The 14,624-nt window shown below is 40.9% G+C and overlaps 1 protein-coding gene across 6 annotated transcripts in view; it reads left to right on the top strand.

Annotated features, from left to right (window-relative positions):
- Positions 1-14,624, top strand: part of HMGXB3 (HMG-box containing 3) — a 59,191-nt gene that overhangs the window by 1,339 nt on the left and 43,228 nt on the right. For 5 of the 6 annotated variants that reach the window (XM_023739152.1, XM_023739151.1, XM_023739150.1 and 2 more), the window contains exons 2-5: positions 2,461-2,599; positions 4,229-4,403; positions 7,563-8,060; positions 9,161-9,259. In XM_023739152.1, the coding sequence (XP_023594920.1) occupies positions 2,463-2,599; positions 4,229-4,403; positions 7,563-8,060; positions 9,161-9,259 (909 nt within the window). In that variant the 5' untranslated portion in view covers positions 2,461-2,462. Of the gene's footprint in view, positions 1-207; positions 2,600-4,228; positions 4,404-7,562; positions 8,061-9,160; positions 9,260-14,624 lie in introns of those variants that run through there. The other variant, XM_023739149.1, reaches the window with a different exon arrangement.

The following is a 14,624-nucleotide window of genomic DNA, read 5'->3' as shown; positions in this document are numbered from 1 at the left end:
ACACAGACACACACACACACACACACACACACACGCGGTTGTTCCTTCCTTCCCCCCACCCCAAATTGTTCATAATTTGTTTTGTTGTGGGTACTAAAATCCTACATGCTATTCTTTACGGATAGTCTCCTGTGGTTACTGTTCTTTTCCACAAGGCTCTTAAGGGTTGAGAAGTCCATTATTAAGGGAAAAAAAAAGTAAACTTTGTTTTGAACTCTACTCTCCCTTATTTTTAGCTGGCCTGTTTCTTACCCAGTTCAAGGCTGTGTTCCCTTGCTGGGTTGTCCTATGACAGATTGCAAACCGCCCCCACCCCCACCGGTGGGAAAAGGAATCATTTAGAGATCATACAGAACTAGAAGAACCCTTAGGATAATGTGTTCTTAACCTGGAGTATGGTTAAGTGCTCGACTACTAGCTGACAGGTTGGTGGTTCATACTCACTCAGACACCTTGGAAGACAGACCTGGTGATCACCTTCTGAGAGATCACCTTTGGAGCAGCTCTACTTTGCAACACATGGGGTTGCCATGAGTTGTAATCAACTTGACAGCAACTAACAATAACAACCTGTAGTAGATCTTTAAAATTATAGGTAAAATGTTGTGTGTCTGCATTTTTCTAAGGAAGGGTATTTTAGCTTTCACAACATTGTCAAGTGTTTCTTGGCTTCCAAAAGGTTAGAAACCATTGAGTTCAGCTTATCTCACAGAAGAACAACTGAAATTTAGAGAGTGGGAAATAGACTTAACTGGTCCAAGGTCACATGGTTATACAAAGTTTAGACTTGGATCCAGATCTCCTGACTCTACAGCTTTTCCTCATTATACCTTATCATTTGTGGAGTGAGGTCTAAATAAAATGTGAGTGTGGTTTATACTACACAAATCAGTCTTGTGTTTACTACCATAGCTCCTTCTTCCCAGAATCCTAAATTCCTTTGTGACAGATTTTCAGGAGCAACTATGTATTTCCCTCTCTGAAAACACATATTTAGTGTGAAAGTGATTTCTGGAAACCTTTCTCCCTCAGAGGATTAAGTTTTCTGGATAAAACTTCAGCTTGGAACTTGGCCACAGATAAGCTGACTCTTCTTAAACTAGTCATTCAGTTTTTTTGTGCCTGCCTTTTCCTAGACATAAAAGCCGTTAGTAGATCCTCTCTTTCTTAGGCTAGTGCCAAAAAGCTAATGTTGGTCTGTCAGGTAACTCTTTAGACCTGTGCTGTCTGATGTCATAGTTACTAGCCATATGCGGCTGTTCAAATTCAAATTAATTACAGTTAAATAAAATTAACTCAGTTCTTCAGTTACTCTAGCCATATTTCAAGTGTTCAATAGCCATATGTGGCTAGTGGCTGCCATATTGAGAGGCACAGGTATAGAACATTTCCATGATCACAGAAAGTTTATTGAATATCCTTGGTTTAGAGGGTTGCCAGGTGAGGTAGGTAGCAGTGTCGTGTAATGAAAGAAGGCCCAGAGAGTTGAATTTTTGAGTCAAAAAATCGATGTCTTTTCAGTTCCTGTTGGGGCCTGGTGCCTTGGGCAGGTCATTAAGCATCTCAGCCACAGATTATTCATCTTTAAATAATGAACCATTTTATTTGTGTAACACCTGACTATCCTCAAGTAGAGTTAGATCTAGTGTATTCTTTGCATGTTATCACTGTAAATCTGTGGTAAAGTGGGTGAGACTTTTCTTCTTATAAGTAAAAGAGAGAACTGAACCTAAAGCAGCTAATGGACCTGCCCCAAATCACTCATGCTGGCAGAATATAAAGACATCTCTTACACGTAGACACTACATGCTTGAATCAATAACTGAATGAATCAATTCAAGCAGTTTGCTTACCCGTTGCTGTCGAGTCAATTCCGACTCATAGCAACCTTATAGGATAGAGTAGAACTACTCCATCGAGTTTCCAAGGAGCGCCTGGTGGATTCAAACTGCCGACCTTTTGGTTAGCAGCCGTAGCACTTAACCACTTTGCCACCAGGGTTTCTGCAGTTTGCTTAGGGTGATGAAATATATGAAGAAGGGGTCAAAACTTCTGACTTCTAGACAAGTATTCTTTTTACCTGTTATCATGGAATACTTGTGATGTGGAGCTAATAAATCTCTCAGTTGAAGGATTGCTGTGAGTATCCAGTGAGGGAATATAAATGAAAAGGCTGTCTAAGCTGGTTGTCCCAAATTTGCCTGGTCAAAAGAATCTCCTAGGGCACTTACTAGCATACAGATTTCCATGTCCTCTAGAGATTCTGAGTCAGAAGGGCTGAAGTGGAGCCCTGGAATCTATATGTCTAAGAAATACCTCGGGTTCTTCTTAAGATCCTCTGAGTTTGGGAAATGGCTAAGCCTTAAGACCTGGCAGAGGTTAAGAGATTGGTTGATCAGGAGGTTGCTGCCCCTTTTAGGGTAGATTCCTGAAACTATGTTTGACTTTCCTCTCCTCTAGCCATGGATGCATCATATGATGGTACTGAGGTAACTGTCGTGATGGAGGAAATTGAGGAAGCCTACTGTTATACCTCCCCTGGGCCACCCAAGAAGAAGAAAAAGTATAAAATACATGGAGAAAAGGCCAAGAAACCCAGGTTAGTTAACACTTTCTGGTTACTGTTAGCATTTAAAAACGCTGAGAGGTAGTCAGGGATGCTCATAAGCAGAAGTTGCTGAGGAGGATTTTTCAGACTGCTTTCAGATCTGTTGAGAGAGAGCGTCACGTCGATTGTTGAAGTCTCAGGACTGGTGGGGAGGGGAAAGTGGCTGAATTTATGCCAGCCTTTGCCATTCCTGGCCAGGCCTTGGTCGTATTTCTAGGCTGTCATAGAAAATTGTACCACACAGATGGTAGAAGCTACATACAAAAGAACTGCATTATTTATTATTACCATTGTTGTTTAAATATTTAAAATAGGACATTGATAAAATTATGGAATTACAACTAGTGCCAATGATATCTATAGAGAATATCCACATTGTAGCTTTAATCCCCCACTGATCTGTGAACACTCCAAACTTCTTGCTAAGGCTACCAGCATCGGGTCACTTTGATGGTTCTACTTTCTTTCCTCTCCTGTCCTGGGGAAGGTGCTGTTGACCAGTGAGATGACCAAAGGCTGTGTAGAGGAGTAAAGAGTGAGTGATAACCATCCTGTGCAACCTTTCCCTGACAGTGGAGTGACAGGACGCATGTATCTTTCTTTGTATATATTGGGTTTTAAAAACCAGTCATTCCCACAGAAAGGGTGGTCTATGGAAAAGCAAACCAAACAAACCTTTGCTTCCAGGTTTCTGAAGAGAACAGCCACTCACTGTCTTTACCATTCATTTTGCCCTCCTCCCATACATCTTCTGAGAGTGTTATTTAAGTGTTTTTTTGCTTGATTTCAGTTCCTAGTTAGATGCTTTGAAGTGAGAAGCTGGGTTTTGTATCTAGCTCTTCACAACCAGGAGCCCTGGTGATGCAGTGGTTAAGAGCTTGGCTGCTAACCAAAAGGTCGGAAGTTCAAATCCACCAGCCGCTCCTTGGAAACCCTATGGGGCAGTTCTGCTCTATCCTGTAGGGTTGCTGTGAGTTGGAATCAATTCGACAGCAACGGGTTTGGTTTTTGTCTTAGTCATCTAATGCTGCTATAACAGAAATACCACAAGTGGATGCCTTTAACAAAGAGAAATTTATTTTCTCACAGTCGCGTAGGCTAGAAGTCCACATTCAGGGTGTCAGCTCCAGGGGAAGGCTTTCTTCCTCTGTCAGTTCTGGTGGAAGATCCTTCTCGTCAGTCTTCCCTTGGACTAGGAGCTTCTCTGCACAGGAACCCCCGGTCCAAAGGATATGCTCTGCTCCCGGTGTTTCTTTCTTGGTGGTATGAGGTTCCCAACTCTCTGCTCGCTTCCCTTTCCTTTTATCTCTTGTAAGATAAAAGTTGGTGCAGGGCACACCCCTGGGAAACTCCGTTTACATTGGATCAGGGATGTGACCTTAATAAGGGTGTTAGAATCCCACGCTAATCCTCTTTAACATAAAATTACAATCACAAAATGGAGGACAGCCACACAATACTGGGAATCATGGCCCAGCCAAATTGATACACACATTTTGGGGGGGGGACGTAATTCAATCCATGACAGTTTTTTTGTTTTTTTTCCACAACCCAAAGTCTAACACTGTAGTGCTTACTGATTGAATGAGGGAAATCCTTAAGAAGTCATTGCTTCCTCAGGTCTGCTTACCTCCTGTACTATTATGACATCTACCTGAAAGTGCAGCAGGAGCTTCCCCATCTCCCTCAGTCTGAGATCAATAAGAAGATTAGTGAGAGCTGGAGGCTTCTCAGTGTGGCGGAAAGGAGTTACTACTTGGAGAAAGCCAAACTAGAGAAAGAAGGTTTGGATCCTGTAAGTAATTTTTTTTCTCCACTAATTTCTCTGTTGATTTACTGCTGAAGGCCTTGGGGAGACCAATCTCCTATTCTCCTGTTTCTGTTTCTTTCCATAGGAAAACTTTGGGTTGAGTCATTTTGTTTTTCTTAAGTGTGATATGGTCTGTTTCCATGTCAGTGATGCCCTGCACTCTCTGGTCTTGCTTGGCTGCAGCAGTACCTGGAGTTGACATTTCTGATGGTTGTTTGCAGTGAGCCTTAGTTTCCTTTTCTGATCTGTGCATAAGCTGGGATCCTTTATCCTTGTAGGTAGCTAGTATTTAATATTTTATCCTATATAGGCATTTCTCCTACACCATGAGTTTTCATAGCACAAGTTAAATGTAATATAGTTGATTTGTATTCTATGGACTGCTATCAGTTATGACATAATCAGGAATTATAGGCTTGCATGTTTAGATGATAATACAGATGATACTGCTGCATTGTGAAGTATCCCATTCTTTTGTTACCACTGGTGGTTGGTAAACTACACTAGAAGCAAAAATGCAAGGTCAAGGCCCAAGATGATAGAGGAGATCAAGGCTTTTTTAAGCCTTGAATTAAAGAACAAACAAGGAAGCATTTAGGTTTGTGTTTGTCAGCCATTTTGTTATTTCTGGTTCACAGTAACAAAATGCACTGACAATTACTAAGACTGCATTTTTTTAAAGTGAAATTTCTGCAGGAAACGGAACCGTGTTATTGCAGGCTGAAATCTTTTAACCTCAACCCATTTTTTCAATTGAACAGTTGTCTCTACTTTTTTGATAATGCAGAGCAGAGGTTTTTCAGGAATGCAACAGCTATTTTACAGCAGAAAAGGCTGTGTTCGCCCCTACTGGAGCCCATCTGTCATACCATTTAGGTTATTTTGTCCTTATTGGCTTGGCATTCCTCTTCCCGCAAGAACTTTGTGTTACCTATATCCTCAGAGATTCCACTCTGTATTCCCTCTCTAGATGGTTTGTTTATAAACAATGAGTCTGGGAAACAATTCCTGTGGCAGAAAGAAGGTAGTCTAGGAAAAGTATACATACTCCTTTTGCTTTTCCCATTATAAAGTCAGCAGTATCTCATCTGCAATGATTCTTCCTTATCCATATACTTATTTATGTCTAACAGTATCTCTGCCACTACCACCCAGAGCATGAATAGATGCACTCTGATAGTAACTAGCTAAGTGACATTGGCAGAATCACTTAACCTTTGAGCCTTGGTTTCCTTATCTGTAAGATGGGGATAATAGTATCTACTCATAATATTTAAAATAGCTAATGTAAAACACCTAGCTGAGTTCTTGGCATATACTTCCTTGGTCCATGAATGTCAACCTTTAATAGATTAAATATCCAGTGACCATGTGGTAAGAAAAGTTAACATTTATTGAGCACCTGCAATGTATCAAGCCTGAGCGAAGCTTTATGTGCTGTGTTTGGCCTCTCCCAGATTTGCCTGGTGTGAAGGTGAGACACTTCTGCCTGCATGCCTTGGGAGCCCATCAGAGCCCTGAGGCAGGCTTTCTCAACAGTTCTGCAGGTTTCCTGCCAAAATGGCAGGCCTGTGCATTCTTCCAGACCATTCTGGTTTGTATGTACTTGGATTTGTTGATTAAGTCCAGAATGTCCTATGGACTTATAGCATTTAGTCTTGTTTTCCTGACCTGTCTGCTTCAAAGGGTGACTTAAGAATGTTGTTTTGCCATCTCCTCTTCCATAAAGGCTTTGTAAAGGATTCAGTCTCTCTGCTCTCATGTTTCACTTAAGTGCTTCTTTTAACTTTTCGTTTCTGAGTGCTTTCTTTGTGCTGTAAGTAATCTTATTGACTTCTTGCTTTTGATTCATTTAATGATTCTTTTGTAATTGACTTCAGTGTTCTTTTTAAAGATGTTTCTGAAATTATTTTTTGTTCCATTTAATTTTAGTTCTCACTTAACTGTTCTCTTTGAACTTCTATATTCCTTATCAGGTAATTTTCTCTTTACAAAACAAAAACACCTTTTTGTTCTCATGCCTGAACTCCCTTTGTTGTCCCAGTCAGCCATGTAGGGTTATACTTCTAGTACCTGGTCTCCTTGATCCTTAGAAAACCTGGCCTGCAGTCCCAGCTTGGCCACTTAACTAAGTTTGTTTTTGGGAAAGTCATTTTATGTCCCTGAGCTTCAGCCTCAATTTCCTTATTTGTTTTAAATACCCATTGCCGTTGAGTTGATTCTGACTCAATAGGACCCAACTTAATAGTTTTGTTTTTTAAGGTAAAATAAGATCATGGATTTGAAAGCATTTTCTGAACCTTACAGTCCTGTTGTTGTTGCTAGGTGTTGTCAAGTCGGTTCTGACTCACAGCGACCCCGTGTACAATGGAACGAAGCACTGCCTGGTCCTGTGCCATTCTCATAATTGTTGTTATGCTTGAGCCCGTTGTTGCAGCCACTGTGTCAGTCCATCTCATTGAGGGTCTTCATTGAGGTCCTAGGTCATTGTTAATATTCATATTTTCTTCCCTGATATATTCAGGCCCTTATCCGATAAACTCTCTCTTATACATGCACTCTCACAAAATCTTTGTGATCTGTTCATTGACTTCCGTGTAAGTCTGGAAGAAACCAGTGATGCCAAGATTCTTGCTTGCTGTATTGAGTTTTGCCTCGGCCTGTTGATTTTTGTGCTTTTTGTGATTTTAATTGAGCATTATACCTTCTAATGTTTCAGTCTTCTGCTACTTTGGAATCCTGAAGTATCAGAGCTGGACAGGAACTCATAAATAGCCAGATTCAACCCTCTTGTTTTATAGATGGGGCAGCTGAGCCCTAAAGAGGAGAAAGGATTTGCTCAAGACTGCCGCACCTGGGGTTCCAGCTCAGGGTTTCAGATGCCAAAATCAGTTCCCTTTCCAGAGTCCAGTCCTTGTTTTCTACTTCCTGTGTGATTGAGCAAGTAAACTACATTGCCTACAGTGTGATTCAAGTCAAGATGACATTGTTGTTTTCAGAGATTGACCCTGTCTCAGTCTTTGGTCAAGAGAGTAGAGCCTTTCTGCAGGAAAAAAAAAAAAATGGTCTTATAAATATATATCCATGTGGTCTTAGTCCATGTCTGTCTGCTTGTTTCCCCCTTCTTGGCTTTCTCATCCTTAGAACTCCAAGCTGTCTACACTGACTGCTGTGGTTCCGGACATCCCAGGCTTCCGCAAGATCCTCCCCCGGTCAGATTACATCATCATCCCCAAGAGCAGTCTGCAGGAAGACCGGAGCTGCCCTCAGCTGGAGCTGTGTGTGGCCCAGAACCAGATGTCCTCTAAAGGAACGCCTCTTGTGTCCAACACTGCCCCAGAGACAGTGCCCAGCCATGCAGGCATGGCAGAGCAGTGCCTGGCTGTGGAGGCCCTGGCTGAAGAGGTGGGAGCCCTTGCCCAGCCAGGTGCTGTACAGGAGATCGCCACCTCGGAGATCCTCAGCCAGGATGTGCTTCTGGAGGAAGCTTCCCTGGAGGTAAGAGAGAGCCACCAACCTTACCAGACAAGCCTGGTGATTGAAGAAACTTTAGTGAATGGCTCACCAGACCTCCCCACCAGAAGCCTGGCTGTGCCCCAACCCCCGGTTGGGGAGAGCGTGTCCGTGGTAACAGTCATGAGGGTAAGTGACTTTGGTACTGATGTCTTGTTTTTATCTGGATTACTAAAAAGGTGGCTACCACCATGCACTGTGATTCGGGAGCAGTGCTAACAGAGAGGGCTAGTGTGCCACTTCTAGTGGGACTGCAGTCCTCTAGAGCCTTTTTGCCCCGGACTTATTCCAGAGTCCTCTTCAGTTTCTCAGGTACTCTCACCAACTCCTTCTCGCCCAGTTTAGCCAGAACTTTCTTCACATGAGGTGGCATATAAGGTACATTAGCAGGAGAAGGAAAATGGTATTTGGGCGATCCATGAGTCAAAGCCAAGATCTTTCAGACTGTTAGCATCAGTCAGGGTTTATTTTTCCTGGAGACTATTTCAAGAAATACAGTGGCAGTTTGAACTATATACAGGAATTTTCAAAAGGTCTTGGGCACAGAGTGGGTAGGAGGAAGGACGTTCTCTTCAAGGCCAGATTGATAGGACTAATATCTGAGAAAGAGGAGACCAGTGTCCAGTGGCTAAGCCTCATGGCCAGTTGAGGCGAAATTTCAGTGATCCCACACTCTAGTTCCGCAGGTCCTCCCTGGGGGAGCTGCCACCATGCCCTAGTGTGTAACTTCACCTCTGTTACCCTGGGTAGGATGGCATCCTCTGAGAGGTGAAAGAACCAGCATTGTAGCCCCTGTGGCCTGGAGGGGTTAGAAAAGTTATCCCTGCCTTCTTTTCTTTTATTGTTTGTTGGTTCAGTTGATGCTATAAAGCATGCCACTGGCCTGGTTAAGGCAGATTGATAGGGCACTAAGAGCATCTGACAGGGTCAGAAGAATTGGGTTCTTTCGTTAACTGTTTATGTGATCTTCTTAAGTCTTGTAGAACCTCAGTTTTCTCATCAGTAAAATGGTAGTACCTCCCTTGTGGTCGTGGTACTCTCTGTTTTCTTGAGTAAACATTTTATTTTGAGATAATTATAGACTCATTTCTCTATCTTTTCATAAGCACATTCGATAAACACGTTGTGTATGTGGTTATTGGACTTGATCCAGCTTCCAGTGTTATGGGTGGCCCTGGGTGTTCTTTACTCCATTTCAGTGAAACTTGTTTCTCTCTGTGTACCCACAGGACTCCGGTGAGAATAGCTCATCTGCGCCAGCCACACAGTTCATCATGTTGCCTCTGCCTGCCTACCCAGTTGTGGAGAACCCCACCTCCATCAAACTGGTCAGTGTGTGGGGAGTTGATGGCAGTTAGGGCTCTGCAAGAATTCTCTTCCAAGTAGTTTTCTAAAAGTCTTAGAACCTTAGGACACTAGGACTAGCAGTGGTCTCAGGGATTATCTGGTCCAGGTGTTTTTAACTGGGAATCTGTGGATGGGGTGCCACAGGAGCCATTAACTCTCTTCAGATTACAGTATAACCTGTGAAAGGCAGAAACCTGTCAGAGAAGGAAAAGTCAAATATTTTCCGCTAAAAGGAGAGAGAGAAAAGTGGTAAAACTGCACCCTGTCAAAGGCGGAAAGCTTGCGAGACCTGGGAAAACAAGGAAGTCCTGTTGAGTTCTGGCTCTCACAGGTTTCACTGTATATGCTCACTTTTCTGCATTTTTCTGGGGTAGATATTAGGGCTTTTACCAGATTTTCAGAAGAGTACATGATTTAGAAAAATTGAGAAGCCACATACTGAATTCAATCCTGTTTTATTGAACAGATTAGGAAAAAGGCCCTGGGACGAGAACGAACTTGTTCAGGTCCCTAGACTGCAAAACACTCCAGCCCTGGTCGCTTGATTCTCAGTTGGTATTTTTTCCATCACACACTGCAGCACCTGGGCTCAGATTTATCCCTCAGTATTTTGTATTTTTTGATGGTATAATAAATGATACTTAATTTTAAAAAACTTTTAACTGTTCATTGCTAGTATGTAGTAATATAGTTGATTTATTTGCTGTGTTGATCTGTATCCTGCAACTTTGCTAAACTCACTTATTAGTTCTGGGAGACTTTCTTATTTTGAGTATTGTGTTTCAGGTGAAAGTTTACACAGCAAATTAGATTCCCGTTCAATTCGTACACCTCAGCACTCTCACCATTTCCACTCCATCTGCCCTGTTTCCATCCATCCAGTTTCCCTGCTCCATCTTGCCTTCTCATCTTTGCTTTTGGGTAAATGTTGACTGGTCTCATATGGTTGATTATTTAAAGGAGCACATTCCTCATGAGTGTTACTGTTTATTTTATAGGCCAATCTATTGCTTGGCTGAAAGGAGTGACTTCGGTTCTAGGTTAAAAGGGTACCTTAGGGCAATAGTCTTGAGGGTTCCTCTAGTCTCTACCAGTTCAGTAAGTCTGTTTTTTTTTTTTTAATGAATTTGGGTTTTGTTCTACATTTTTCTCCCTATTGTGTCTGTAATCAGAACAGTTGGTGGTGGTAGCCAGGTACCATCTAGTTTTTCTGGTCTCAGGCTGGAAGAGGCTGTGGTTTGAGTGGGCCATTAGTCCTGTGGACTAATTACTTCCTTGAGACTTTGGTTTTCTTCACTCTCTTTTGCTCCAGACAGGAAGAGACTAATAGTTGTATCTTAGATGCCCACTTGCGAGCTTTTAAGACCTTAGACACTACTCACCAAAGTAGGATGTAGAACATTATCTTTATGAATTAAATGATGCCGGTTGACCTAGTTGTCCCACAAGGCTGTGGTCCTGAGCCTTCAAACCCAGTAAATCAGTTCCACAAGGTGTTTAGATACGTCTAGGAAGTTTCCTTAACTGTGACCCCCCACCCCCACCCCATGTGTTTCATTGTTTATATGAATATATGTGCAGCACATACAAACATGTATATACATATGTCCACAAATATACCTTTACATGCACATGTGTGTACTCCCATACACCTTCCCACACCCGTTTAGCCTACATATCTACCTGTCTAACCACTTATGTATTTTTTGCTTGTTATTTCTGTTGTTGCAAGATAGTATATATTGTAGCATTTACCATAGTTGTCCTTTATTTTTGTGTACCACTCAGTGTCTTCATTTACCTTGGTCACGTTGTAGTGACTTCGCCCATATTGTGTATTGCCTTTCTCATCACCAGAATTATTACATATCTCCTATCTAGTAAGTGATTCCCCCTTCCTCCCCCTCACATCTCTGGTAACCATCAAAGAACACTGTTTTCTGTGTATATACCTATTCTTGACTTTTTATAAAAGTGGTATCATGCAATATTTGTCCTTTAGTGTTTGACTTATTTCACTCAGCATAATGTTCTCCAGATTCATCCATGTTTTAAGATATTTTTTGGACTCCTCATTATTCTTTATCATTGTGTAGTATCCCATCATGTGTATGTACCACAGTTTGTTTATCCGTTCATCCCTTGATGGGCACTTAGGTTGTTTCCATCTTTTGCTATTGTGAGTAATGCTACAGTGAACATGGGTGTGCATATGTCTATTTGTGTCACTGCTCTTCTATTTCTAGGATATATAACTAGGAGTGGAATTGCTGGATCATAAGGTATTTCTATTTCTAGCTTTTTGAGGAAGCGCCATACTGTTTTCCCTAGTGGTTGTACCATTTTACAATCCCACCAGGTGTGTGTAACGGTTCCAATCTCCCCACAACCTCACCAGCATTTGTTGTTTTCTTTTTTTGATCATTTCCATTTTTGCAGCGGTGAGATGCTATCTCATTGTAGTTTTGATTTGCCTCTCTCTAATGGCTAATGCTGAGGAGCATCACTTCATGTGTTTGTTAGCCACTTGAATGTCCTGTTTGGTGAAGTGTCTGTTCATGTCCTTTGCCCATTTTTTGATTGGATTGTCTTTTTGTTGTTAAGTTGTTGAAGTTTTCTGTATATTTTAGAGATTATACCCTTGTCAGATATGTCATTGCCAAAAAATTTTTTCCAGTTGTAGGTTCTCTTTTTACTCTTGGTAAAGTCTTTGGACGAGCATAAGTATTTAATTCTTAAGAGGTCCCAGTTATCTAGTTTATCTTCTGTTTCTTGTGCATTTTTAGTTGTGTTTGATAGTGTAGGTATGCCAAAAATTAAGATCCCTAGCTTTGTCACTGTGTTATCTTCCAGAAACTTTACAGCTTTAGCTTTAACATTTAGGTCTTTGATCCATTTTGAGTTAGTTTTTGTGTATGGTGTGAGGTATGGATCCTGTTTCATTTTTCTGCAAATGGATATCTAGTTTTGCCAGCACCATTTGTTAAAGAGACCATTTCTTCCTTGTTAAATGTGACTTCGGCCCTTTGTCGAAGATCTGCTGTCCAAAGATGGATGGATTTAAATGGTGTATCTTTGGCTATGTATGTTTCCACCAAAAAAAAAAAAGGTCGAGAAGGGAGAGGGTTGATATGTTGTGGGGTTGTTAACCAATGTCATAAAACAATATGTGTACTACTGTTTCATGAGAAACTATTTGTTCTGTAAGCTTTCACCTGAAGTACAATAAAAAAAAAAAAAAGGATGGATTTACTTCTGGGTTCTCAGTTTTGTTCCATTGGTCATGTGTCTTTCATTGTACCAGTACCAGGCTATTTTGATTACAATGGCTGTGTAGTAAAGCTGAGATCGAGAAGTGTGAGGCCTCCTACTTTGTTATTCTTCAATATTGCTTTAGCTATTCGGAGCCTCTTTCGTTTCCATATAAAGCTGGAGATTATTTTTTCATTTTGTTAAAGAATATTGTCAGGATTTCGATCGGGATTGCATTGTATTTATAGATTGCTTTGGGTAGTATTGACGTTTTCACAATGTTAAGTCTTCCAGTCTGTGAGCATGGAATGCTTTTCCATTTATGTTGTTCTCTTTTGGTGTCTTGTAGTAGTGTTTTGTAGTTTTCGTTGTATATGTCTTTTACATACTTGGTTAGATTTATTCCTAGGTAATTTATCCTATTGGGGGCTATTGTAAATGGTATTGTTTCCTTGATTTCCTTTTTGGAGTTCTCCTTATTAGTGTTGAGGAACCCAACTGATTTTTGTATGTTCATCTTGTACCTTGTTGCTTTGCTGAACCCTTTTGTTAGTCCCGGTAACTTTCTTGTGAAATCTCTGGTATTCTCTATGTATAGGATCATGCCATCTGTGAACAGGGATAGTTTTACTTATTCCTTACCAATTTGGATACCCTTTATTTCCCTTTCTTGCGTTATTGCTCTGGCTAGGACTTCCAGCACAATACTGCATAAGAGGGGTGATAATGAGCATCCTTATCTTGTTCCTATTCTCAAGGGGAATACTTTCAGTCTCTCTCCTTTGAGAATAATGTTGGCTGTAGGTTTTATATATGTGCCCTTAAATTACGTTGAGGAATTTCCCTTCTGTGTCTATTTTGCTGAGAGTTTTTATCAGCAAAGGGTGTTAGATTTTATCAGAGACTTTTTCCGCATCAACTGAGATGATCATGTGATTCTTTTATTTATGTGGCGAATTACGTTGATTGGTTTTCTAATGCTGAACCACTTTTCCATCCCTGGTATGAATCCCACCTGATCATGATGTATTATTTTTTTGACAGGGTGTTGTATTCTGTTGGCTAGAATTTTGTTGAGAATTTTTGCATCTATATTCGTGAGAAATACTGGTCTGTAAATTTTCTTTTTTTGTAGTATCTTTGCCTGGCTTTGGTATCAGGGTTATGCTGGCTTTATAGAATGAATTAGGGAGTATTCTCTCCCTTTTTTTTATGAACTGGAATAGTTTGAGTAGAATTGGTATCAACTCTTCTCTGATCTGGTAGACTTTTTGTAGATTCTATTGGATTTTCTACATAGATGATCATGTTATCTGCAAATAAAGACAGTTTTACTTTTTCTTTTCCAATCTGGATTCCTTTTCTTTCTTTTTCTTGCTTTATTAAACTGTCTTGGACCTCCAATACAGTATTGAATAGAAGTGGTGAGAGCAGACATCTTTGTCTTGTTCCTTATCTTAGGAGGAAAGCATTAGTCTTTTGCCATTAAGTGTGATGTTAGCTGTAGTTTTCCATAGATGCCCTTTACAGATTTAGGAAGTTCCCTTTTTCCTAGTTTGCTGGGAGTTTTTATCAAGAATGGTTGTTGGATTTCGTTAAATGCTTTTCTGGTGTCTATTGAGATGATCGTAAGGTTTTTCTTTTTTAGCTTGTTTATATGGTGAATTTTACTGTTTTTCAAATGTTAAATTGTTTTTATTTTTTCCCATACAAAAATTTATACATACATTGTTATGTGACCCTAATTGCTCTCCCCATAGTGTGACAGCAGACTCCTCCTTTCCACCCCTGATTCCCCATGTCCATTCAGCCATCTCCTCTCTGCCTTCCCATCTCACCTCCAGACAGAAGCTGCCTGTTTAGTCTCTTGTATCTACTTGAGCTAAGAGGCACACTCCTCATGAGAATCACTCTGTGTCCCACAGTCCAGTCCAATCCCTGTCTAAAGAGTTGGCCTCAGAAATTGTTTTAGTTCTGGGCTGATAGAGAATCCAGAGGCCATGCTTTCTGGGGTTCCTCCAGTCTCAGTCAGACCATTAAGTCTGGTCTTCATACTAGAATTTGAGTTCTGGACCCCCCTTTTCTCCTCCATCT

Source organism: Trichechus manatus, unplaced genomic scaffold, assembly GCF_000243295.1.
Source record: "Trichechus manatus latirostris isolate Lorelei unplaced genomic scaffold, TriManLat1.0 scaffold00130, whole genome shotgun sequence".
NCBI classification, from domain to species: Eukaryota; Metazoa; Chordata; class Mammalia; order Sirenia; family Trichechidae; genus Trichechus; species Trichechus manatus.
The sequence above is the reverse complement of the archived record's forward strand: the minus strand, read 5'-3'. Positions and strand labels throughout refer to the sequence as shown.